The 26,571-nt window shown below is 45.2% G+C and overlaps 1 protein-coding gene across 2 annotated transcripts in view; it reads left to right on the plus strand.

Annotated features, from left to right (window-relative positions):
• The window catches only part of SPTB (spectrin beta, erythrocytic), a 128,741-nt gene that overhangs the window by 50,429 nt on the left and 51,741 nt on the right, over nucleotides 1-26,571 (plus strand). For both annotated transcript variants that reach the window (XR_015252304.1, XM_086709531.1), the window contains exon 2: nucleotides 9,868-10,066. Coding sequence is in view for 1 of the 2 variants with exons in the window: in XM_086709531.1 (XP_086565657.1) it covers nucleotides 9,919-10,066 (148 nt within the window). In the remaining variant the exon portion in view is untranslated. The remainder of the gene's footprint in view (nucleotides 1-9,867; nucleotides 10,067-26,571) is intronic.

A 26,571-nucleotide genomic window follows, 5' to 3' on the forward strand; every position in this document is an offset into this window, starting at 1 on the left:
GTGAGTGTCGTATAGATGAGGAAGTTCTCAGGAATGTAAATATACTATATCTATATTTACCTTAGGAGCAGAGGTTATTATACATCTCAGTTTATCATCTCATTTTCTAGGGAAAGGCCCCTCTCCTGGTTGGTTCATGGTTGATTGACTGACTTTTCTTTTTTCTTTTATTTTTTTAACAAGTCTTTTTTAAATTTAAGTATAGTTGACACACAATGTTACATTAGCTTCGGGTGCACAACTCAGTGATTTGACAAGTTTATACATTATGCTATGTTCACCATAAGTATAGCTACCATCTGTCTCATTACTTTGCTGTCACAATATCACTGACTGCACTCCCCACGCTCTGCTCTTAATTCCTGTGACCTACTCCTTCTGTAACTGGAGGCCTACCTCCCTCTCCCCTTCATCCATCCTGCTCAAGCCCCCACCTCCCTCCCCTTTGGCAACCAGTTTATTCTCTGTATTGAGAGTTCTGATTCTGCTTTTTGCTTGTTTACTCATTTTTTTTAGATTCTATTTATGAGATGAATCAGATGATATTTGTCTTTTTCAGTCTTATTTCACTTAGCCTAATACCTCCAGGTCCACCCATGTTGTCTCAAATGGTGCAATCTCATCCTTTTTATGGCTGTTTCATAGTCGTGTGTGTGTGTGTGTGTGACATTTCTTTATCCATTTGTCTATTGATAGATACTTGGATTGCTTCCACATCTCGGCTCTTATAAATAATGCTGCAGTAAACATAGGGATGCATATGCATTTTTGAGTTAGTGTTTTTGTTTTCTTTGGGTAAATACCCAATAGTGGAATTACTGGATCATATGGCATTTCTATTTTTAATTTTTTTAGGAACCTCCATACTGTTTTCTGCAATGGCTGCACCAGTGCCCAAGTTTACATTCCTAGCAACAGTGCCCAAGTTTCCTCCACATCCTTCACATCCTCATCAACACTTGTTTGTTGTCTTTCTTGATTTCAGCAATTCTAACAGGTGTGAGGTGGTTTCTCATTGTGGTTTTGATTTGCATTTCCCTGGTGATGAGTGATGCTGAGCATCTTTTCATATGTCTGTATGTCGTCTTTGGAAAAATGTCTACTCCAGTCCTCCGCCCATTTTTTAATCGGATTGTTTGGGGTTTTTTTGGTGTTGATTTCCTTTTATTTTCTTTTACCTTCTCCATTCCCCTCATTCCAATCTAGAGGTGGCCATTTTCATGTGTTTAAGAGTTTGCCTCTTGTTTGTAATATGCTCTTATATGTATTGTTTTGTATGTATTTAAAATTTTTTTCAGTGGTGTGTTATAGATCTTATTATGTTTCTTATTTATTTTATCCATCACTGTGTTTTTAAGATTCTCCAGTGCTGCCATGTGTCTTCAATGTGTGCATTCACTACATTTTACTGTCCATCCCCCAGCAAGGGACACACAGGTTATTTCTACCTGCCCACTCACCCCCCATAATCAATATTGCAGTGAACATCCTTGCACATGACCCCTTTCAGACCTTCACGAGAATTTCTTTGGTCTATAAGGCCAGGAACAGAGTTGCAGATATGTAACCTGCCTCCTGAGAACTGGCAGAATGCCCTCTGGAATGGCTAGGCCAATTCACACTCCTACCAGCAGGGTACAAGGTTCCCACTCTGCATATCACCATCTACACTTCACATTATTCAGCTTGATAATGTTTGCCTATAGGATCTCTTTCTTGCTTTAATCTGTATTTTTTGGGTCAGTAATAACCTTGAGTATCTATTCATAGGCTTTTAGTCTTTTGTATTTCCTCTTTCGTAAGTCACCTGTTCATATTCTTAGCACATTTGTCAGGAAATTTGACTCTGAGAGGAAGAGAAAATATGGCAAGTAAGAGTTTTATTTAAGATGGGAAAGACTTGAGCATGTTAAAATGAAGATGGATGGGAGAAAAAACTAAAGATTCATCTTCCTCCCAAGATTGGAAGGATGGACAGAAGGCAAGACAACGAAGATCTGGCCTCACTTGAAAATAGCAATGAGATTCAGGAGGATGTGGCACTGAAAAGGGGAAGTCTGTGCATAGGTCACCATCAGCATTCCCTGAGCCCATCTCCGTTGTCCTCTCCACTTGGATGTACAGGCAGTGAATAATCCATGGGGTTGGGTAGGAGGAGAAAGGTGACCTCACCTCAGATTCCAGGACGATGTTGTATATTGTGCTTCTAAATGTTTGAAAGTTGTTTTAAATTGCCAGGAGAGAGGAGAGATGCCTAAATTTCAGCATGTGGAGTGTGGCACAAATACAGTTTTAGAGGCATCTGACACAGTGGTGGGGGTTGGGAGACATGTGTACCTTCCTGTTTGGAGCAGACTTAGCATAAGAGAAAGTATGAGCTCAGCACTGGACAGTGTGGGGCTTTGGTAGACTGTGTGATGGTCTTGTTACAGAGTAGAGGCATGTAGTCATGAAAAGGGCCATTCCGGATAGATTGAAGGGGTCAAGCCTCGACAGAGATGGACCATTACACAAGTCCAGGTGGGAAGTCATAAGGGCCTCAAGTGAAATAGAGGCTTTAGAACATAAAGGAATGACAAAAGGAAGACACTGTAAAGAGGCATAATGACTGGCTTTGGTGATGAATAAATAAGTGCCTAATAAGTAGTGCTTGGATCAGGGAATATGGTGGGACAGAGGGGTTTAAAGAGGTTCCAGAGCTTGAGCTTTGGTCCCTAAGAGGAGAATATTGATTCAATGACCGTGTGTCCCGAGCGCAAAGCTAAGCACCTTAATATAATCATGAGTAGGACTAACATGGCTGGTGCCTGTGAGGAACCTATAGTCTATGCAGGAGGAAGCAAAAACACAAACCGATAGATGTATGAGTAATTACTGTTACGATGAGTGCTAGGAAGGGGTCAAGCAGGATGCACAGACTGAAGCTGACAAAGGATTTACCTGAGACAGGGTGCTCAGGAGGTCTCCCACAAGGGGATGATATCTAAGAGGAGACCTGAAGGGCCAAACATGCAAAGGTGGTCCAGAAAGTATCCCAGACCAAAGGCACAGCATGCACCAGAGCCTGAACTGGGGAAGAAATGGCAGGTTGGAAGAACTGAAAGGTTTGCAGGTTGCATCTAGTGAGTATGGGGAGATGAGCTTGGAGAGGGAGGCAGAAGCCAGACCACACTGGGCATGGTAAAGGAGTTGACGTTTATTCTATGTTCCAGTTGTACCTAGGGCATATGACTGTTTTAAATAAAATTGACAAAATTTAATTTTAATAATAAATGAACATTTTTATTGTACAAATTTTCATACATATAACCAAAGTAGAATAGCGTCATGAACCCCCCATGTGTAAATCATCCAAAGTCAGCAGTTAGTAGGGACTTCCTACTTCATCTCTTCCCCACTTTGCTAAAGCATATTTAAGTAAATCCCAGATGGCATGACCTGTCCCCCTGTACATTCTTCAGCATGTCTAAAGAACATTTATTTTCTTAGATAACCACAATGCCATGATCACACCTAACATAATTAACTATAATTTCTGGTTATCATCCAATATTGAGTCTATAATTCAGATGTCCCTGTTTGTCCCCCAAATGTGTTTTGGTAGCACTTGAATCAAGATCCAAATGAGGTACACATTGTATTAGTTATTACATCTTTAAGTCTCTTTTGATCTACACAGTTCCTATTTTCACCTCCTTTTTTGTTTGTTTTAATGCCATTGACTTGTTGAGGAAGTGGAGGCAGTTGTCTGCAGAATGTCCCATCTTGTGGGTCTGTCTCTTGCTTCCTCATGTTGTCATTTAACCTGTCTTTTGGTTTCCTATAATTCCTGTAATGGGAACTTAACTCTAAGGATTGATCAGATTGAGGTTAACTTTTTTGACAAGAATGTCAATGGTCATGATTTCCTTCATATTGTATCATCTCAGGAGACACCCAGTATCTAGCTGTCCTATTCTTAATGAGACTAAGATTCATCAGTGAATTCAAGCATTGGGAGCTTGATTGTATTGTATAATTCTCCATTGACTTATATAATTATCTTATTTTTTTATATTTTTCTGAATCAATTACTTCATTAGAAATATCTCAATGATTATTTCAAATCTATTATTTCAACTTACTTTTAACCACCTCCAAAATTGAGATCTTACTACCTCCCTGACAATTTTCACTGAAGAAGAGAAAGGTCATGCAGCACCTGGGTGGCTCAGTGGGTTAAGTGTTTGACTTCAGCTCAGGTCATGACCTCATGGTTCATGAGTTCGAGCTCCACCTCGGGCTCTGTGCTGACAGCTCAGAGCCTGGAGCGTGCTTCAGATTCTCTCCCTGTCTCTCTCTGTGCCCCTCCCCTGCTCACACTCTGTCTCTCTGTCTCTGTCTCTCTCAAAAATAACCATTAAAAAACAAGAGAGGGGCCACTGTGAGTATTCTGGAAAAGTCTTTGTGGAAGAAAATAAATTGGGCATTCAACTTTTCATTCAAATACCATAGAATATTACTTATTCTGGGAGAGGAAGCCAGTAGTTATCCTGAAAGAAGTGAGTTAGTAAAGATAAGAGGTAGGACTGGGTTGTAACAGTTTTCTGTAAATGTAGATAGATATTGAGCCCAAGATTCCCAGTAGAGGATAGTCTTTGAAAACTATGTATACTAAAAGTATCATTTCTCCTGTCTTCTTTAATCACTCCCAGTGGACATTTGCCTCTGTGTAGGACGTGAGGTGCTGATAGATGCTGTTAAGATGTAGGGATTGCCCTATCAGCCCTCTATCAGTGCTAAGCTGCACCTGTTCTCCAACCAAATCCCTATAAGAACTGTTGGGATCATGATCCCACCATACCCCCACTCCCATTCCAGCAGCTGCAGCATAACTGGAGCCAGTTCTTAGTAGGAGATTTTTCCATGATGAGAGTGGACAAGTTGTGACATGTGGGCCTAAAGTCCCTGCCTAGTGACAGAAACTGGAGCAGACGGGTCTGGGTAAGGCCTCACCAAACAGCTGTGGACTCGAATGGCCAGGGTATTGCAAGTACATGGGGATCCTTGAAGCTGGCAACCCTGGATAGGAATCTTGACCCTTTAAGAACACCTAACTATACTCTGCCACTGATGGACTGGTGGCCAGGGCAGATTGGGATGGGAACTGCAGAGCGTGGAAAAGCAGCATGTGCTCTGGGGAGGGGAAGCAGCTTGGTCCTGGCACTGCCGATGGTGTCCCCCTCTGCTGGAAAAGTCACCCACAGGTGGCATGCTTACCTCACTGGGCCTCACTGTCACCCCATGGTCCAGAAACTCCCCTGTTCTGTCCTGGGAGCCATGTTCTCAGACTTAGCCATATTGAGACTGAGCTATAATTTTTAGGTAGTGATATCTGGTAGACAGATGGAGGTGCTAGACTAGAGCTTGGGGGTAGGAGGAGATTAAGGTTTAAGATAGATTTAGTGTACTCTGTACTGGGCGTCTCATTGGTTCTCACGCTGTTTTAGTATGTATTTGCTCTTTAAGGTATCTGGGAATATGCAGTGAGATTATGATCAGATGGAGTAGGAGGGTGTTCTGTTTTAGTAAATGCACTGGCAGGGAAGTTACCAGGGAGACTTCAGAATTTAATCTCCTGACCTGGATTGCCATAGTATCAAAATATGTTAAAAGCAGGTTTGGCGTAGCATCAAGGGGCAGGACAAAATAGGAAGCAAGTGAAAAGTCCAACCTTACAACTAGAGGGAAAGTTAAAGGTAGAATGGGTCCAAATTCTCTGTTTAAGGAAGACTCCATCTAAGCCTTTGCAACAGCCTGTGACTTGTGACCCTGTGAAGGAAGAACAGCATCACCCTGTGTTCCCCCCTCCCCCATTTCCCACTCCTGAAGTAGACCTTTGGGCTTTGTTGCTTCTCATCTAAGCAGCCCAGGGAAGAGGAGATGGGGTGGTGAAGAAAAGGGCAGTGCATCCAGCCTCCTGCTCAGTGCTGCAGGAAGCCTGAAGCGAGCTCTAGCTAGGGCTCCGGCAGCACCCTGCAGGTGGGGGAGAAGCAGCTGCTGCTGCTGTTGCCACTGCTGCCACTTGCTGGGGTCCCAGCTGCCCCAGGGATTACCTGGGCATAGCATGTGAGGCTGAGATTCTGAGACTAACACCCGATCTCGGAAGCGGATGAGGTCCTGGGCACAAAGTGAAGGGTGGAGCTATGAGCTGTGGCGGTGATATTGTGAAATCCATTTACCAAGAAGGCACTCCTTCTGTGAGTGAGTGCCCTGTACGATCAGATGAGCTTTCAGCTCCGTTCTGAGCTGTGGGCAAGTCTTCTAGGAACCCATGCTGATCAAAATATAACCTGGCCTTAGTGGCAGAAGTTCAGCAGGTGAGGGCGAGCCTCTGGACTGCACATTGGGAGACAGGCCTGCCCCACTGAGATAGGCAAATGGACAGGGAAGGTGGGCTTTCCCAGGCAGAGTCACACAGGCCAGAGAAGCCCCACCTCCACTTTGACAAGGGTCTGGTGGGTTGGGAGAAGCTTCTTAGGAACTTGAGGGTGAACTGGGGAGTGAAATGACAAGGAGCTACTTATGTCCTTTCTCCTGGGTTTGCTGGCAGTGGGGTGAGGTGCAGCTTAAGGTCTAATGTTAGCCAGGTGCTTGCTGTCTTTCATACTTAATGGAGGCCCATTCTAGATGCATAGATGACTTATATCCTAAAAAATGTGACCGGATTACCTGACCCTCAGGTTCCCCTCGGATACCAACTTGTCATTTCCATGACCTTCCAGGCCTTGTTTGGGGTTTTGTTTCTGCTTTTGTGTTCCTGGAATAACCATCTGTAGCTTTCCCATTTTCAGATTTTCTTCTCTTCTGCCTCTCACACCTGATTCTGTGAGATTCTCCCCTTGCTGAACCACCGAGCACACTACCCCCGCCTCCATTGGCTCTGAAGGGACACCATCTGGGCAGGCCACCGGGGTGGGCACAGCTATGGGGCAAGAGGAAGAGGGCTTCCCTTTCATTTCTGCATCTTTTTTCCTTGGTGGTTGCCTTCGAGAACCTGACCTCCTAAAAACAAAACAACCCCCTCACCCCAAACCCTAGACTTGTGTATTTAGACATACATGTGAGTTTTATCACATTCCCTGCCAAGCCGCTGCCTGACCGCTCCCTTCTCTGAGCCACGGTGGCAGGAGGCATGGCGTTTTTAAGCAGGATGAATTGCTGTCTAGTGGCTGCTCTTCTGCACCCAGGGCCATCAATCTTGTCTTGAATGCTGGGCCTGCTGGTGTGCCTGCTCAGGCTCATCTTTCTGGGGCAGACTTATTTACGGAGCCATGGCAAAGGTAATCTCACTGACCACCACCCCACCCCCCCACACCCCCCGCCCTCCACCAGCCCATGGCCTGGGCCCCTCTCAGCCGCTTTTAAAAATAGCCTAAGACAAGAAGGAGAGCCGGGGTCCGGTTACCTCCTGCAAGCAGGATCTGATCTTACCTCACCTCCTGCGTCTGGCAGCTCGGCCCTTCTCAGGGGCCACTGGACAGGCTTGCGGGCCAGCAGGAGGTGGTCAGCCTGTCAGTCTCTGTCCTGCTTGGAGCTGGGAGCCAGCAGTTGCTCCCTTTCAGGGAAGCAGGGGTTGGGGGGAAGGCATGGTGGGGATGGAGTCCTTCCCATCTCTCTTTGCCCAAGCAGTTGAGTGAGAAATCTCAGCCATGGAACTCGTGTGTCCATTTGTGGAAGATGACAGGCTGTGTAAGGGATGAGGGTCTTCCTGAGCACAGGCCTGGAATTGCAGGGCATGCTTTGTTTGGAGTCATGACTGGCTTCCCCGCCTTATATCTCCCCTTCCCTGAGAAGCAAACACCTTTGTCAAGTCCTGGACGCTGGGGAATACCTTCTGTCCCCGTGTGCCATGTTCTTCTCTCACCTAAATCGAATCTGCTTCCCTAAAAATCTGCCTGGTAGAAGGGGATGAATCAGGCTACAGCCTGGCTGTTAGCCCTAGCCATAGCAGTAATTCCCTAGATGACCTTGGGGAGCCCTCATCCTGTGTTAGGCCTTCGTTTTCTTCCTTGTGCAATTAAGATGGATAATTCTGGCTCCTGTCTTACCTCGAAGGGATGTGGTGGGATTGATTAATTGGACTGGGGAAAAAGGAGTCTGGAGTGATTCTGTGTCTGAAAAATAAGGGCGACAGCACTGCATTTACACTTGGATTGGTGAGCTTGCATCATTTCTTCATCAAGCATGCATCTGTTTGTGTGTGTGTGGGATATCAGTACTGGTGTGTGTCTGGGGTGTATGTATACGAATGTGTGAGTGTGCACACATTCATAGAGGAAGTGGATTACTTCACAGCTCACTGGTTGTCCACACTTGTCATTTGTCTGCCTCATGGCCTCCCCACCCCATTTTGTTCTCTTGGATATGAAGGCTCTGGGCTCCCTGTCCTATCTTATAGACTTGATCTTGGAATCCCTTTAGTTCCCTGGGGAGATGCCTCAATGGCAGGTACTGGAGAGGAAATTAAGGCTGAATGAAAGATAGTCATTTTCCAAAAGCCCACAACATTCAGGCCCTAGCCTTGCACCTCTAGTCTCCCATCTCCCTTGTCTCCCTGACTCTGCCCTCACCCTCTAGTTACGTTGTAAGTTTCCTAAATTTTGCCATGGTCTTTCTCACCTTCAGAACCCTGCACCTGCTCTTTATACCGTTTGTTTGGTCTTGCCCCTTTATCCCTTCACAGAATGCTTCTGAGCTTCCTTTGGGAACCAGCTTATGCTTCCCTTATCCTGACATCCAGCTCTGCCATGAGACCCCACAATTCCCCATTCTTTCCCAGCGGTGGCACACAGCACACCTTACTATTATTGCTTATTTCACTGGGTGCCTTACGGCCAGAATATAAACTCTATGAGGACAGGGCACCTCTTGTCTTACTCAGAATTGCCTCGCATAGTGTCTGCCCTCTAGTTGGGCCTTGGTACATATTTTAGTCAATCATGAACGAATGAGCAAACATGATAAATGACAGGCAAGTAAGAACACAGTGCTCCTGATGCCCATGTGCCTTGCATAGATGAACACGCACAGCTCCGCTGTCTGTGGGAGCCCTTCGCCACCACCCCCACCATCATGCTGACAGCCTTGATAGGACAGCAGTCTCATCTGGGCGCCTTGGTCTGTCTTGGGATTCAACCTTGTCCACGCACCTGATTGCACTTCAGAGAAGGTAAAACCAAGAGCTCAGCTTTCTAAATATTTGTTGCTGGGAAAGCGCTGGGAGGGATCTTGGGCAGCCTCTGAGAGGAGTATACTTTCTCCAGCACAGCTGCTGGGGCTGGTGGCATCAGTGGCATCTCCTGTTCGTCTCTCTCCCCACTGATTCACGTTTGAGTGGGACTCAGCCAACTTCCAACTTTTCACCTCTCCTTCCTGTCCAGGTTTGTTCCTGGTCCAGTCCACAGGGTTGAGCTGCTCTTCTCCCCACCCCACCCCCATCCCCCACCCCGCCCATCCCCTGGCTCCCAGGAGAGCCTCCCCTTTCCTGGCTCCCAAGCTTCCACAGCTGCCTCAGCCGCAGGTTTGGAGGAAGCGGGCTTGCTGCGACTGACGTCTCCACCTGCTGGCCGTCCTGACCCTTTCTGCCTGCAGCTCTCCATCCCTGCCGCCACTGTCGCCGTTACAGTGTGGCGGCGGCGGCGACTGCTGCTGCTGCAATATTCTATAACCCAGAGACCCCAGGTGGGAAGCATGGCCTGGCAGATGGCACGGTGTGCTCCTCCTACAAGGACCTACCCCTGCTGGATGCTCCGAATAAGTTTCCCCTGAGAAAAAGTCCAAGGGGGAGGTAGCTAACCCTCTGACTGTGTTGCTGTTCCCCCCTAGGGACCCTTCCATGAAGACTGAGGCAGGCACAACTGCTGAGAGCCTGCTGACATGACATCGGCCACGGAGTTTGAAAACGTGGGCAACCAGCCACCGTACAGCCGGATCAATGCCCGCTGGGATGCCCCGGACGATGAGCTGGATAATGACAACAGCTCAGCCAGGCTCTTTGAGAGGTCCCGGATCAAGGCCTTGGCAGGTACCATTTGGGGCCATGGGGGTTAGAGGAGCCGGTCTCATAGTCCCAGGGTTTAGTCCTCTCCCTGCCTGTGGCCAGCCCTCTGCGTGCATTGGCGTGAGCCCTGGCAGGGAGGTGATGGAGACATGGCTGTGTGGCTCAGGGAGACTTGGCCCTGTTGGGAGGGAGCAGAGGCTCCCACGCATGCCCTAGTTCGTCCCAGGTGGGAGGTGGTGCCAGGTGGGCCCTGCCCTCTGCCTCTGTCCTGAGTGACCTGTGGCCAAAGTGAGAACTGAGAGAGAGTCTGGGCAAAGGAGTGTCTGAGGGGCTGGATGGCCAGGCAGAGGGGTGTGCAGCTTCATTATGCACCTCAATCTCCTGCCTGGTCCTGGATAGAAAATTATCATCCTCCTCTCTGTTGTCCTAAAAGAAAAGTGTGATTTGATAGGACATTGAGAACAGATAACATCCTCCCCACACTGGCTCAGGAAGCAGGATTTTCTAGACTAAACCTCTTATCCTTAAACTGGAATTAGATTTTTACTTAGATTCATAGTAGATTTCTGTGCGTGTGCGTGTGCGTGTGTGTGTGTGTGTGTGTGTGTGACAGAGAGAGAGAGAGAGAAGGGGAGGGAGGGGGAGATCTTAAATCTCCAGCAGAAATAGTTGGTCCTCCCCCTGCTGGCTGGGATCTGATTCTTGGGATTTTTTTTTTTTTTTTCTTCTCCCGCCAACCCCTGTGACCACTGCTTCCCTGGAGCCTGGCCCAGGGTAGCTATATTCGGACAGTAAGTTCTTGGCCAATAAAGAAAGTTTGAGTTCTGTGGGATAGCGTGTGGGTGGGAGGGCTGGGGGTAGATTCCATCATCTGCTCCACCAGTTATTAACCCAAATCAGATTTCTTTCCCCATCTTCACCTTGTAAGAAGAACCCAGACTCGCCCATAAGCACTTTCTGGAGCGATTCTCCCAGTGCACCATCATCACTTAGTGGCCCTATCTGAATTTTCTAGTAGTATTCTTCTACCTTCTCTCCCTCCACTCTGCTCTCAGATACCTCCAACTTCAGCTAACCTTGAGTCATGAGCAGGGGAACCATAGTGACCTTTCACCTTAGGAGTAGCTGGGCTTACCTTACACTAAAAGGAATGGGGTGTCTCATTCCCTTGTCATGATGGGGAATCCATTCACATCTCAGCCATCAGCTTTTGTGTTCTTGTTCTTGTGAGACACTCCCTTTCTTCTTCCTTCACCCCCTCCTCTGCATTCCCTACCCTTAAAAATTCCTTCCTTGGTTTCCCTTGAGGACAGATAATAGCACTAATTCATTCCTTGCTTTGCTTATGTAATCTTAACCTCTTTAAATAAGCAAACTAGGAACCCTTGTCTTGCCAGTCTGGTTTTACCTTTTTTCTATCTGCGTGCCAGCTGGGCCTGACTACATTGACCCTGGTTATAGAGGTGGAGGGAGAGGGGTTCCATTTTCCATATGTCTTGTCAAAGGACAGTATGAGGAGTGGGACTGTCTTTGTGCAGGGATCCTTTGATATGTTTTACAGATACCCTATTTTTTAAGAAACCGAGGAAAATTCCATTTTAATAGTTATTTATTGTACCCCTACTATGTATAAAGCTAACCCCATGACCAGAGAAAACCACGGAGGTGAATTCAACACAGTATCTGTCTGTAAGTAGTTTATGATCCACTAGGGAAATGAACAATGTTCATAATGAATTAGCACAAGTACAATTAGAGAAGAACTGTAGGAAAGGCATATAATTAAATAGCAATGAGAGAGCAAAGGAGGAGACTCAGGAATCGGGGACTCATTTGTGGAGAAGGCCCTCAGGAATTGAAGGGTGCATGGGATCTTGACAAGCAGGTGGGGTACAACTTTATCCAGTTGGACTATATGAATGGCAGCCAGGTCTGAGGATCAGGTTGGAAAACTGGTGAAAGTAAGTTATCAGGTTACTGGAGAAAAAAGTTCCACAGCCATGCCTGTGTCTCACCAAGAGTTTGCATATCGTCTACCAGAGAATCTGAATACCCCCCAGGGGAGAGGGGGACCACCGAGCATAGACTTACATGCCTGGACCTTAGCAATTTAGAACATCTGGCTAACAAGTAACCATGGAAGTTTAGGATCCATTCAGGGTTTTAAAAAACAAACAGAAACCTGTCAGTCTACTGACTTTACTGAGAGTCCACTCGGAGTGAGCTGTGGGATAAGCGAAAGCTGTGGGAGCGTCCAAAGTAGAGAGGTCAGATGGACCCGTTCTAGTGGGTAGACAGAGCAGAGAAAGGGGTTGTCTGTCTCCCTCAGTTTTAACTTCTGGATGTTTTTCTCTTCAGTATTGTCTTTGGGGCTGCCTTGGCAGCCTTTCCAAAGAGGCTGAGGAAGCTGAAGCACCTCTAGTTCCAATCATTTCTGCTTTCTCCACAGCCACTCCCCCACACCTAAGCACATGATGGCAAGGAAGGCATTACTGTCCCCTCTAATGCTACTAGTATGGAGGATGGTTGAATCAATTTCCTGTTTTATAAAATGGGGACAGTAGTTCTTTCCCAAGGGTCTTGTGAAGATCAAGTAAGATAAAGTTTATGAAAGTTTTTTATTAGTAATAAAATACTAGGTGAATGTTAGTATTTACAGGAAATCTTAGTAATATCTTTCTGTCCCTTCTTTTAACTTCAGACATTCATGATCATCAGTCATAGTTCCAGTTATCCTGGCCTGTTCCAGGGACAGTTTCTTCCTTCTTAACCCCACCCTCCTTTGTTTCTGAAGGCCAGGGTTGGAAGAAGGAGCCAGGGACCAGGGGAAACTCCACTAATGCTTGTGTTGCGGCTTTTGGCTCGGTCCCCAGAGACCCAGTGCCCACAGGGATGAAGCCCCATGCTGTGTAGATCTTTCTCTTTAAGGCTGCCCAGCCAGGATCCCAGCTGTGTCTCTGCCATCAGCTGGGTGACCTGGAAGGACCAAGAAACCAAAGGATGATGAGGCTGGTTAGATGTCCTTCCGGGTGTGGCTTCTCTGGGTCCTTCTCCACATAGTGACCTGTGGTTGGAAATCTTGCAGTTTGTTAACAGGACTCCATTTTCTTCTGCCCCTTAAGTCAACTTCCTCTCAGCTCCAGAGGAAATACTCCCTATTTTGCCTTTCAAATAATTCCCAGCTCTTCCTCCCTGGGCTGAAATAAACAAACCATCTGGTTATTCCATGTGGAAACTGCCACATTGGTATACAAATACCTGACCTCTCTCCAAATGAATCACTGTGGATTTGACACTGTGGGTCAGCCTGACTGAAATGAAGGGGGAGGTGGGCAGGAAAGTGCTGCAGAAGGCTCCTGCAAATAGGGGATGGATTTGACCTCGGCAGTGCCCAGGGGAAGGGTGGGGGCCCAGCAGGAATATTTGCCCAGTAGGTCCCTGGCAGATGTTAGCTCTCAGTGTCAGGCTCTAAAGCTGGCAGCACTCGAGGAGGTTAAGTGATGGGTCACCCTGAGGCTTCTTCCTGAACAGGGGCCATTCTCTGCTTTGATGACTGCCTTTGGTACTTTCCTACGTTTAGGACCTGCTTTGAAAGATTAGAGGAAGGGAAGCAGTTGAAAAGCTCACCTTCTAATCCCTCCAAGAAGTTCCGGCCTTCAGGTTTCGGTAGAAAGGCTTCCAGTGTCTCCTAGAGCCACCCTCATCTTCACTCACACCCCCTTTCCTGTCCTCCCCCCTTTTCATACTGGGAGCCATTTGGTAAACATTTGTGGCTGTCTGGATGAGGGATGAAGCACTGCAGGCTGCAGGGAATTTACCAGCCAGAATGCCTGCCCTTGGTGCTCTCTCTCCTCATCCCAGAAGGGTCCTCTGCCTGCATGTGTACCCTCTTGCACCTGGCTGTGTACCCCAGTGACTTGGGGCAGGTGTGGCCCAAGTGGCAGAGGAGGAATGCAACAGAAAGATGCCCCCAAAAGATAAAATCTTGTGCCCTGGCCTCCCCTGCCTTACCCATGCACTCACGTTGAAATCTGGGCATCCCAAGTGCCACCTACTGCATGACTTCCAGCTCCTCAGAGCACAGAGGCATCTGGAAGGTCATGGTACAGAGAGCAATGCAGGGACTCTTGAGACGATCTGTGAGGAGAGGGCTCAACATGTCCTTCATCATCTTCTGTGGCCCATTTAACACAGAGCCATCCTTTGAACACTTTTTGTTGCTTTATTTTTTTATGTTTATTTTGAGAGAAAGAGAGTGTGCACACGTATGAGCAGGGGAGGGGCAGAGAGAGAGAGAAAGAGGGAGAATCCCAAGCAGGCTCCACACTATCAGCACAGAGCCCTACATGGGGCTCAATCTCATGACCTGAGCCAAAATCAAGAGTCCGATACTCAACCAACTGAGTCACCCAGGCACCCCCAGAGCCATTCTTTTAAAACCAAGTGCACAAAATTGTGTAGCCCACTCTGGCTTTGCCTTTAAGTCAGAATCCAAGTGATGCTTCAAACTAGAAATGCCTTTCCTTTCTGCATTCTGTCTTTGCCTTCTTACTAGATTGGAGATGAGGTCAAGTGTTGAGGTTGGTTGAAGACAATTCAGAGGACACAACAGGGCAGCAGGTGCATGGCAGGCTATGTCCCTGTGCTCTGAAGCACAGAGTTGCTGCCATTTTGAACCTTGAACATCTTCCAGACCCACTTTGCCCAGGCCCCAAGGTTAAGTTCTGTGACTGGCAGATGTTCCATCAGAGCCTTAGGACAGGTGCCTTCAGACCCTGCCGCTCCCTTCCCACCCGCGTTGGCTCCTTGGAAACTTCACAGAGAAGGTAGTATCGGCTGCTTCCTGACTTTGGTGGCAAAAGGTCATGCTTGGCCTGTTTCTCCACCTGCACCAGGATGACACTGATTCCAGGTGTCCCAGTTTCCTGAGAAGGGCTTTGTGTCCAGAGGGTGAATGATTTCTTTCAGAGAGCAGGATTTCACCACAATATGTGGTGGGCAGGGTGGGGAAGGTACAGGAGTGGGGATTCAGCAGCTTCTTGGCAGCCTACTAAGTTGACAAGTTCAGATGTAGCTGCTGGAGACCAAGCCATCAGGTGTTCATGGTCTGAATATCTCTGTTAAGCTACGTGTGAGAACAAAGGTGGCATCATTAATGAGGGTTTTTTTTAATGTTTTCTTCTCCAGTTTCAAAACACGAAATGGAGTTCTATGTAGAAACTATATATTGGGGAGACATACTATTTATGGAAATATGTATAATCAGCAACAATCATTTTAGTGTACTGTCAGAAGAAAAAATAATTGGCTCAGCAGCTTTTCCTCGGAGGTCAGCCATTATGAGTTCCACCCCCACCCGCTTTCCTGAGACAGGCCACTGTTCAGATAAACCTGCTAGTTACCTGTGCAGACAGATCCACAGGAGAGGCAGTGTGCCGTGGTCCAAGGCAGTTTCCCCAGCCCAGGACATAACACTTTCTCCCATTGTCCTCTCTTCCCTCTTGATAAAAGCTGTTCTTCCTCTTTGAAAACACTTTGCAGAACCAAGGCTGTTCCCATTCTCTGGGTGACTGCTATCTATCATCGTGAAGATGCTTTTCAAATATTAATACACTGAGGTTAATAATAAGACTCTCCCCTCCCCATGCAGTGCAGTCTGAGTGAGCCATGGTAATAGCCTCCTCCATCTTTGGGACATTCCTGTGGGCTGTTGGCTTCATTCCCAAGGGCAGGCTGTGACACCAGGCCTTACTGTGCTCATGGCTCCCAGAGCAGCCAGCATCCATTTTTCCCTTCTCCAACTGGGCGCTCTCTGCATGCTGCTTGACTGAAGAGGTGCCAGGAGTGTTGTTTCCAAGCATCTGTAGCAATTGTTCATTTTCCTTTTTTATCATGTCACTGAGAGAGAATGACAAGGAAGCTGGTAGCAGTTGAGTCTCTAGGAGCATTTTGCCTCCAAACCCTTCAGCCTTCAAACTCTGGAAACCAGATCAACAGGGGATCTCATTTTACAGTCTAGCAAGAAGGAAGTGGATCAAATACTCACACACGTGTCTCTGTACATATAGACATACATGCATGTTGACAAATTATGACAAATTCCATGAGGATTTGTTGAGAATTAGGAGTTTCTAATATAACCTACAGCCTATAACTCGTCCAAGGAGGAGTAGGGCTTGTTGGAGTGAGCACATGGGGGGAAGGGTGGGTGGAGATGGGAGGGGCAGGCAGGAGCCACATCACAGGGACTTACAGGCCATTGGTATCTTCAGGGTCCTGGCAGGAAGCAGTAGGGAACTCAAAAGGGGTGGCTGAAGAGTTTTTTAAGGAGATTATTTGCAAAGGGGTGGCAGGGTTGAAGGGTCAAAAGGTGGGAGCTGTAGCAGGGAGAGCTGTAGGCTCTCAAGACAGGATCTGTGGCCTTCAGTAGAGGGCCAGAAGGATGGAGCCACTCCCACACCCATCAAAATGCTCTGACAGGGAAGTGGCATGGTTATATTTGGGTTTTTAAAAGTCACTCTGACTTCAGTGGGGGCAACAGGTTGTGGGGAGACTATGCAAAAGTCTGGGAAAGAGAAGATGGCAGTGTGAGCCAGCTTGGTGGCCATTGACAGAGAGAAGTGGTCCATCCTCACATTATCATTCTTCTGGCCTCTCCTGTTGCTATCGTGGGCTTTCCCAAGTTAGGTGACCTTGGCCAAGTCGCTTTTCTGCTCCTCACCTGTAAAACAAGAGGCTCAAGCCAGATGATGCACACAAGGCCTTTCCACCTCTGGCAGCCTGGGAAGAAGCCTCCTGTTATGGTAGCGCTGACCACATACTTCTACCCTGAACCACGGAGCTTTGGTTCCTGGCTTAGGGAAAGGGAATCAATGCTTTTTAGCAAATCAGTAGATTCTCCAGAAATTCTCTCTCCTCAATAAAGGGTAGGTTAAAACTGAGTCCTGGACCATGTCAACTTCTGTGGCCTTGTGTTCTAAGTGAGTGTAATCTCTCCCTGCAACCACCACCTGCATGCATGACAACAATACCTGGTGCTTTTTATCCAGATGATCTAACTGACCCTTAACCACTCTGAAGTAAGCAGGGGATAGGTATCACCATGCCACTTATACAGATGAGGCAGCAGAAAGTGCCAGGACAGAATCCCAGGGATTTGAAATCATCCTGCTGCTGGGGTGTCTGGGTGGCTCAGTCGGTTAAGCGTTCACCTCAGGTCATGATCTTACAGTTCGTGAGTTCAAGCCTTACGTTGAACTCTATACTGTCAGCATGGAGCCCACTTCAGATCCTCTGTCTCCCTCTCTGCCTCTCCCTTGCTCACACTCTTTCTCTCTCTCAAAAATAAACTTAGAAATAATAATAAAATCATAAAATCATCCCAGTGCCATTGGGGCTACAGCACTTGGGCTTTCTTGAAAGTCCTTCAGACCTGCATTGCCGCCTCCTCTGCATCCCACCCAAGACCTCTCTTCTCATTTTCCTTCCACCACCAGCCTCTTAAGCCTCTTTGATCAAAATCCTGAATTCCTTTTTACTTCTGTCTTACAGCCTCTGAATATTCTCACCTGCTGTGGGCCAGCAGACCCTTGTTCTGTGGTTGTCCAGATCAGCTCTGTTCATTTCACTTCCATGGTTCACATGTCAGCTGGGGCCATGTCACCTCAAGCAGAGACTTCTGCAGCTGCCTCCAAGCTGGTGCCTTGACCTCTCCTCATTGAATCCCATTTACACAGGGAAGTTAGAAGCATTGTCCTCTAGCAGATTTTAGTGAGGTGTTGCTTTACTTAAGAACCTCTAGGCTTTTCTTTACCTGAAGTGTAGAGTTCAGATTCCCTAGACTGTCCTTCAACTTCTTTACTCTGGGGAAGTTCATTGCTTTTCACCCTCACCCCCCAAACTTGCACACCTGTGTGCACACACATACAGATTTGCCAGTTTCCATCTTGAGGGCTTTGAGCAAGACCCCCCCCCTTTCTTCTCTGTCATTCTAAAACCATGATCATCTTCAAACCTCAGATCAAAACTAGCCTTCTTCAAAAACATTTTTTTAAATTTAAACTGGTCTCTGATAACTTGTTTTATTTTCCTACTATATATAAAGACCCTATTTTATTTAAAAAACAATAAGGTGAGGGGCACTTGGGTGGCTCAGTCAGTTAAGCATCCTACTTCTGCTCAGGTCAGGCTCTCATGGTCCGTGAGTTTGAGCCCTGCATCAGGCTCTGTGCTGACAGCTCAGAGCCTTGAGCCTGCTTCATATTCTGTGTCTCCCTCTCTCTCTGCCCCTCCTCTGCTCATGCTCTCTCTCTCTCTAAAAAATAAATAAACATTAAAAAGTATATCTTCAAATATTTTTGTTACACAAAATATATTTAGTATAGAGAAGATTAGAAAAATAGAGAAAAAAGAAAACTGGGGGCATTGTTAATGACCCATATAGATATTTTACAAGCCTATAAATATGACTGCGTGTATATATGTATAAATATTAAAATATTATCTATAATACTGTAATCTTAGAATTTTTGTCACTGAGCACTATATTGTGAATGAATATCGTTTCACGCAAACATGTAGATTATCATCTTCATGGCTGTATAGTCTTCCTTTGTATTAACGTACCCTAGTCTAGTTAACCAGCATCTTAGTGTTCAACTCTGCCCACTTTTAAAGTCAGTCTTATGCACTTTGTGCTTGCCTTTGCAGACATGTAGTAAGCATCCTAAAGTTCTCGCTTAGAACCAACCCTAGCTAAGTTTTAAATCTTGTATGTGGGGGAATCCTGCTCTAGCTGTTCACAATGCTAGTGTGATGAAAGCTGGTTGGTTGAAAGAAAAAATTCCTCTCCAAGCTAAACTATAGGGTAGAATTTGTGCCACCAGCATTATTTATGATGTGTCTCTCAGGGTCTGCCCCTATGCTAGGCTTCATGGGATTAGCATCTGTATCTTCAATGTTGTCACAAGTTCATGGGAGTTAAAGCATCACTCATTCAGGTTCCTTAAGCTCTTGGCTTCCTGACATGAGAAGTAGAGAAATCCCAAGCTGTAAACCTACAAAGGATTAAATGATTGTTTTCAGACCCAGGCCAGTGGTCCATGGGCCTCCTATGGTGCCTTTTCTCCCTTTTGTCTTTCTGACCACCAGCTTGACCTATACCTTAGGGCTACATGCTGGTAAAAATGCAGGCTTCTGGAAAAAAAAAAAAACACAACACATTTTTAAACATTTCATCAGCCATTTATTCCTCAGGATTTATGAGCTTCATATCTGATTTTTCTTCATGATATTTGCTGTTTCTTATTATCAAAGTAATATATGTTCATTGCAGAAATTTTGGAAACTACAGATAAGCAAAAAGAAAAGGCACCCACGGTCTTACCACTCAGCTATAACAATATCTAGCTTAAGATTTTGTTTTTAAATGGATATAGCTCTACAAGACTGGGGTCATATTATACGTGTTATTTTAAAATCTGTATTTTTCCTTAATATGTATTATAATATCCTTTCCTACCATTGAAAGGTCTTCTACAACCTTATTAGTATCTTCACAAATGTACCAAAATTATCATATAATCCCCTGTTTTGAATATTTAGGTTGCTGTTCTCTATTCTTTTTCATTTTTATTTTTTAAGATTTCTTTTATTTTTGAGAAATCTCTGCACCCAATGTGGGGCTCAAACTCACAACCTCGAGATCCAGAGTCACATGCTCTACCGACCAAGCCAGCCAGGCACCCTGCTATTCTCTAGTCTTGATAGCAGATTTTTAACAGACAAAAGAGGGAGGGATATGAAGCACGCAAGGAATTTTATAGGAAACTAGGGCAGAAATAGATAAATGGGCCTAGAATTGGGTAATTGACGTTCCAAGATAAACTATTTCAACTAAACCATGTGGCTTAAGAACAGCCAATGTGTAATAGGCTTTTATTTTTAAAACACTGGGGAATTTTGATAACAAACTTCCCGGATGCCCATGATGTCAGGAAGTGAAGCAGGTACCAGAGTAGGTGGGGCCAGTGGCAGGCGTGCTGTCGCCAAGGGAGGAGGGAAGCAGAAGGAAGAGCCAAGAAGAAGCCTAGAGAAGGTAGAACACAAGAAAGAAAGGGAAAGAACCTTGACTCCAGGGGAGAGGTCTGTGCTTTAAAACACCTGTGGGGGATATTCAGAGGGCAAGACCTGGGAGAGTAGCTACATGGTGGTCAGGGGGGCAGAGCGAAACCTTCCCACAGGACCCATGGACCTCCCTCCTGGGCTCTGTTCTCAAGGGATGTAGGAAGTGTTCCTCAACTCATAAACCTTGTCCCTCTCTCCCTTCCATCTTTCTTGTGGCTCAGGCGGTTAACCATGCTTGTGATTTTTGTCTCGTGAAAAGTCCCTGAAGCAGGACACACAGGGAACTGGGCCATCTTGGAGGAGGAGGAAAAATAAGTTTAATATTTTCTTAAGAAAAAGAAAAATAGATTTCTATATTGAATAAATAACATATACATCCAGGGGATAAAACTCAAAAGATGTATAAAAGGGCAAAAAATGTTTTATTCCCACCTTGGTGTTTCAGATACCTAGTTTTTTTCCCATAATTAGTGTTCTCAATTTCCCATGCATCTTTCCAGGCGTATTTTATGCATATATTAGCAAACGGTCTATTCTTCTTCCCAGCCTTTTTTTTCTTTTTTTTACTACACATTGCTGTATGTGTTTTCTTCCACCCAAGATATATTGAAGATTGTTTTGTATTAATACATAAACAGCCTCATTTTTTTTTTTACAACAATTAAGTTTTCTATTGTATGGACATACAATTTTAATTTAACCAGTCTCCTATTGGTGAACATTTTCATTGTTTCCAGTCTTTCACTATTTTTAAAAATGCAATGAATAACCTTATATATAGATTAATTCCCAAATATATGTTTGTCGGGAGGATATATTCCTAGAAGTGGATTTACTGGGTTCAAAAGTATGTGCATATATAATTCTGATCAGTCTTGCCAAATTGCCTCATAACTTCTCTAGCAACATATGAATGTTTTTTCCCCACACCCTTAACCAAACACCGGATTTTATCAGACTTTTTGATCTGTGCCCACCCGACAAGTGAAGCAGTGTCTTGATGGACTTTCATTGTACTTTTTGACTTTTAGTATGAAAATTTTCAAAGATACAAAAAAATAGAGATAAAAGTATAATGAATCCTCACCTAGACTTAACAACTGTTATTATTATTATTTATTTTTTTACCATATTTGCTTGTCTATTTGAGGGGTTGACGTATTTTTAAAGTGAATTGAAGATTGCCATGACATTTTACCCCAATGCTTTAGTAGGTACCTCTGAAAAACAAGAACATTTCCCACCTAACTATAATACTACTATTACCCCTAGCTTTACCCCTAGCTTACAGCTATGTGCTGGCAAAAATGCAGACTTAATAAAATTAACATCAACTCTAATACAATCTAATAGCCCACTTAATATTCAAATTTTCCCAGTTGTCTCAAAAATGTCTTTTATAATTAATCTGTCCAAACTAATTAAGGGCCATTTATTAAATTTCGTGTGTATGTTTATACTTTGAATTTGTACTTCTATGAATAGCTTGGACAATTTTCTACACATTAAAGACCATTTTACAGTTTTTCTGTTAACTTTTTGTTCACATATGTCCATTTTGCTATTAGATTGTTGGTCTTTTTCCTCATTAATTTGTGTATGTTCTTTATATCCTAAGGGAATTGGCTCTTTGAAAGATGTGAGTTACAAATATCCTTTGTCATTTGTGTGACTTTGCTTGTGGTATTCTAACCCACACAAAAATTGTTTTTAATTTTAATTCATAGGAGCAAAATTTTGACTGAAGTTTTTTTTTAATGTAGTTGAAATTTCAATCTTTTATTTTCTACCTTTTGAATTTTGTGTCCTATTTAGGAGGACTTTTTCTACACCAGCATCATTAGAAAACAAAAGCATTCAACCATGATTGGTTTTGGTATTTTTATGATCTAATTTTTACATTTTCAGTTTTTATCTGAATGAAATTATCATGGAATGTGAGGTATAAATATAAGTTAATTTTTCCTGGATGGCATCTAATTTTTTCCACACCGCTTACCCAATAATCCTTTTTTTCCCCTTTCTATTTGAAATAACTACCTTTATCAGTTATCAAGTGCCTCTCTGTGCTTGGGACTACTTCTGTTCCATTGATATGTCTTTTCATATGCTAGTAGCACACAGTTTTATCATTGTACCTTTATACTGTGCTTTATTATCTGATACAAAAAATGCCTGGGAAGGTCTGTTACTCTTCTTTTTGGGATTTTCCTAGCTATTTGTTTTTCCAATGCATTTTCTCATAGCTTCTCTAGTTTCCCCCCAAATTTAAGTTATATAATTTAAATATATTTAAAATAATATTCAATATGTAAAGGAATTTAGAGTAAACTGACATCTTTATGATATTGAGTTTTCCTAGTCACGACTTGGATGTGCCTTGCCACCTGTTCAAATCTTTTGTGCACCTCAGGAGACTTTTTTTTTTAATTTTTTTTTTAATTTTTAAAAAATTTTTCTTTTAACGTTTTATTTATTTTTGAGACAGAGAGAGACAGAGCATGAACGGGGGAGGGGCAGAGAGAGAGAGGGAGACACAGAATCGGAAGCAGGCTCCAGGCTCTGAGGCATCGGCCCAGAGCCCGACGCGGGGCTCAAACTCACGGACCGCGAGATCGTGACGTGAGCTGAAGTCAGACGCTTAACTGACTGAGCCACCCAGGCGCCCTCTCAGGAGACTTTTAAAAAGGTGTTCTTGGGGCACCTGGGTGGCTCAGTCGGTTAAATGTCTGACTTTGGCTCAGGTCACGATCTCACAGTTGGTGAGTTCAAGCCCCTCATCAGGCTCTGTGCTGACAGCAAGAAGCCTGCTTTGGATCCTCTGTCTCCCTCTCTCTTTGCCCCTCCTCTGCTTGTTCGTGTTCTCTTGCTCGCTCGCTCGCAAAAATAAATAAGCATTTTTTAAAATGGGGCACATATTGTAAATCCCTTTAAAAATATATAAAGGTGTTTCTTTATGTAAATTTTCACATTTCATTTTAAGCTGAAACACTTTTTTTATTATTATTATCATTGAGGGCCTTACAAACTAGTAATTCAGGAAATGAACCTCCTATACCTTCAGTGGTTTCTTTTGCTTTTAGGATTAAATCTAAACTTCTTGGCCTTTCTTTCAAGGCTTTCCATATTCGGTTTTAAAACCTATTTTCCACACATTTTCTTCTTTTTTTTAATGTTTATTTTTGAGAGAGAGAGAGCAGATGAGCATGAGCAGGAGAGAGGCAGGAGGGTGGGGAGCGGGGAGACAGAGGACCTGAAAGCGGGCTCTGTGCTGATAGCAGAGAGCCCAACACAGGGCTTGAACTCAGGAACCGTGAGCTCATGACCTGAGCCAAAGTTAGACACTTAACCAACTGAACCACCCAGGCACCCTTCACACATTTTCTTCTCACCTGTAGCTACTCAGCAGCCCCTGAACAAGCTCCATCCTTCCATGTCTCTCTGGGAATATCTCTCTTCCTCCTCTCTTCCTGGCTACCCTCCTCCTCTACGTGTCCAGAGAGGTTTTCTTTATGAGAAACCCCCTTGCCTACTCCAGTTAGAAATGACTTCTCTCCCCTTTGGCCCATGACCATTTACTGTATGTGCCATTTATCTGGTAACTAATCCAGTGTCACCTTGTGACAGCTTTTATATGTTCATTTTAAAATGAACTGTCCTGGGGCGCCTGGGTGGCGCAGTCGGTTAAGCGTCCGACTTCAGCCAGGTCACGATCTCGCGGTCCGTGAGTTCGAGCCCCGCGTCAGGCTCTGGGCTGATGGCTCAGAGCCTGGAGCCTGTTTCCGATTCTGTGTCTCCCTCTGTCTCTCTGCCCCTCCCCCGTTCATGCTCTGTCTCTCTCTGTCCCAAAAATAAATAAACGTTGAAAAAAAAAATTTTTTTAAAAAAATAATAAAATAAAATAAAATAAAATAAAATGAACTGTCCTTAGGTGCCTGGGTGGCTCAGTCAGTTAAGCGTCCAACTTGGCTCAGGTCATGATCTCACAGTTTGTGAGTTCAAGCTCTACGTTGGGCTTTGTGCTGACAGCTTGGAGCCTGGAGCCTGCTTCGGATTCTGTGTCTCCCTCTCTGTTCCTCCCCCACTGGCTCTCTGTCTCTTTCTTTTTAACTAAAAAAATAGTAGTAGTAGTGACGATAAGAGTGATGGTAACATTTAGGCTAGCTTTCTGTGTGCCAGGTACTATAAACTCACTTATTAGTGGACAAATATTTGAGCCCGTGTTTTGTGGGTCTGTTTGACCTCAAACCAAACCTTGGAAAGGGAATGTAAATGAAAGATCACCCAGTCACAGTATCCAGACATTTGTTCTAGCCAGCTGGTCAGAGAAGGTGAGTTTTCTAGGAGAAGCCCTGACATGTAGGAAGGACTGAAGATGGTCCCATCCTGGGAGGGAAAGGGAGAGGAAGAACAAACAGGAATGGAGGGCCCTGCCCTTGAGGGCAGCAAAGGCACAAGGGTTTTCTGAGGCTCTGGTGGCTTTGAGTCAGACCATGCTGGTAGACTTGTTCCCTTTCCTGCACTGGAAGGGTTAGGGATCTGGAAATGAGGTCTGGCCCCTAGCCAGCCCTTGCTGAGGACTCCTTTCCACAGAGGGTCCATGCAAGATGGCCCAGGCCCCCTGGGGACAGCAGGCCCAATACATGGCCACTGCCCCAGCCTGTCCACACCACCCGGGTTCCCAGCCCAGCTGGCCCTGGGCCACCCGCCTCTCCTGTACTTGGAAGGCTCCTGATGGGCACCTGGGGCATGCTGGGAGTAAATTTGCTGAGCATGCCGACGTGGAGCAGCCAGAGCAAAACAGCTAATGGAAATTAATCCCCACTCCTGGGTTTTCTCTCCTTATGATCATCATTAGCCTCTCAGAATCCTTCCCATGTCTCAGCACTGCAGAGTGTTTCAGGGTGCTGGTGATTCTGGGCAATTTCACCCCAGTCTTCAAGTAAAAAGCAGCCAACAAGCTGCCTGCCTGAGCTCTAAACCTGTGGCTCCAACATTTTGGGGTCTACGAGGCTTCATTTGTGTGTTGAAAACTGGGGAGACCTAAGGGTAATTTATGATATATCTGTTCCAATATATGTGCCAGCCCAGCAGCCGAGAATTAAATCCCATGTCCCCAGCTAAAAGCACTTCCTCACCCTTCGCCAACCACAAATAAATGGGTCTCGTTACCCGTGTGATGAAATTTTGGGATTCTTAAAAACAGGAAAAGGAGAAATGAAGAAAGGACTTAAGTTTTTTGACACACTTCTCTCTAAGGGGGCTAAAAATTTTAGCCCTTGCTCAAAGCTCCATCAGTTAGAAGAGCTAGCCCCTTAAAGAACAGCTCTGGTTTAGGGGCACCTGGGTGGCTTAGTTGGTTAAGCATCTGACTTCGGCTCAGGTCATGATCTCATGGGTTCGTGGGTCCAAGCCCTGTATCAGGCTCTGCTGATAGTTCAGAGCCTGGAGCCTGCTTCGGATTCTATGTCTCCTCCTCTCTCTGCCCCAACCTTGCTCGTGCTTTCTCTCTTTCTGTCTCTCAAAAGTGAAGAAACATTAAAAAGTTAAAAACAGAACAGTTCTGGTTTCTAGGGAAGGCATCACGGGGTCATGGCAGGTTCTGTTGAGCCCAAACATGCCCCAGAATAAATGCAATTGCTTCTTGTCCAATATATCTTTGAAACTTTAGTTACATTTTACTGAACAGTCCTTGAAATCAGGAAAGTGGTTTAACTTGCCAGCAAAAGAGTAAGGAGGGTTTTTTTCACCTGAAACTTTGCCCAGTGGCCTGGTATGAATGGATGCCATTTTAATTTTTTATTTATCTGAGACTCATAGAATCAGTAGTAGTATTTTTCTTCTTCATGGAAGTCTTATTTAGATGGCTGCCATTGAATTCTTCATATAGGACTCCAGAGCCCATCTTATTTATAGCAGAGTATGTCTGTTTCAAGGAAGGGGCTGCCTTTCCTGTCCTTGATTCCCCATCTCCCCCAGAGCCTGGCACCTAGTGGTTGTGCAGTAAACATTGGCTGGATGAATGAATAAGTGAATAATGTGTCTGAGTTCCTCACACTAAAATAGCAGTGCAATAGGAAGGAATTTGATGCTGTGAGCCTCCAGAACCGCCAAAATTATACCCTTGAGGCCGTGCTGGCGGGGCTTCTCTTTTTGTTGTTGTTAAATCAGGTATTTAATAATTTAAAAGGCCAACCTTTCCACGGTTTGGGCTCAGCAGAGCGGACATTGAGCCTGCCCCCAGGGGCTGACATCTCTCCTGGCTAGGCTGCTCTGAGTTGCCTTGGCTGTGCCCAACCCCCACGTACCCTCCCTAGGCTTCCTCTGCAACTGTCAGACCAGCCAACTCCTGCACCGAAACGCCCTAAGCCTGTGGTCACAAACTGTTCACTAGGGACAACAAC

The sequence above is a fragment of the Puma concolor genome, chromosome B3 (assembly GCF_028749965.1).
Source record: "Puma concolor isolate L17-30 chromosome B3, mPumCon1.1.hap2, whole genome shotgun sequence".
In the NCBI taxonomy this organism is placed as follows: domain Eukaryota; kingdom Metazoa; phylum Chordata; class Mammalia; order Carnivora; family Felidae; genus Puma; species Puma concolor.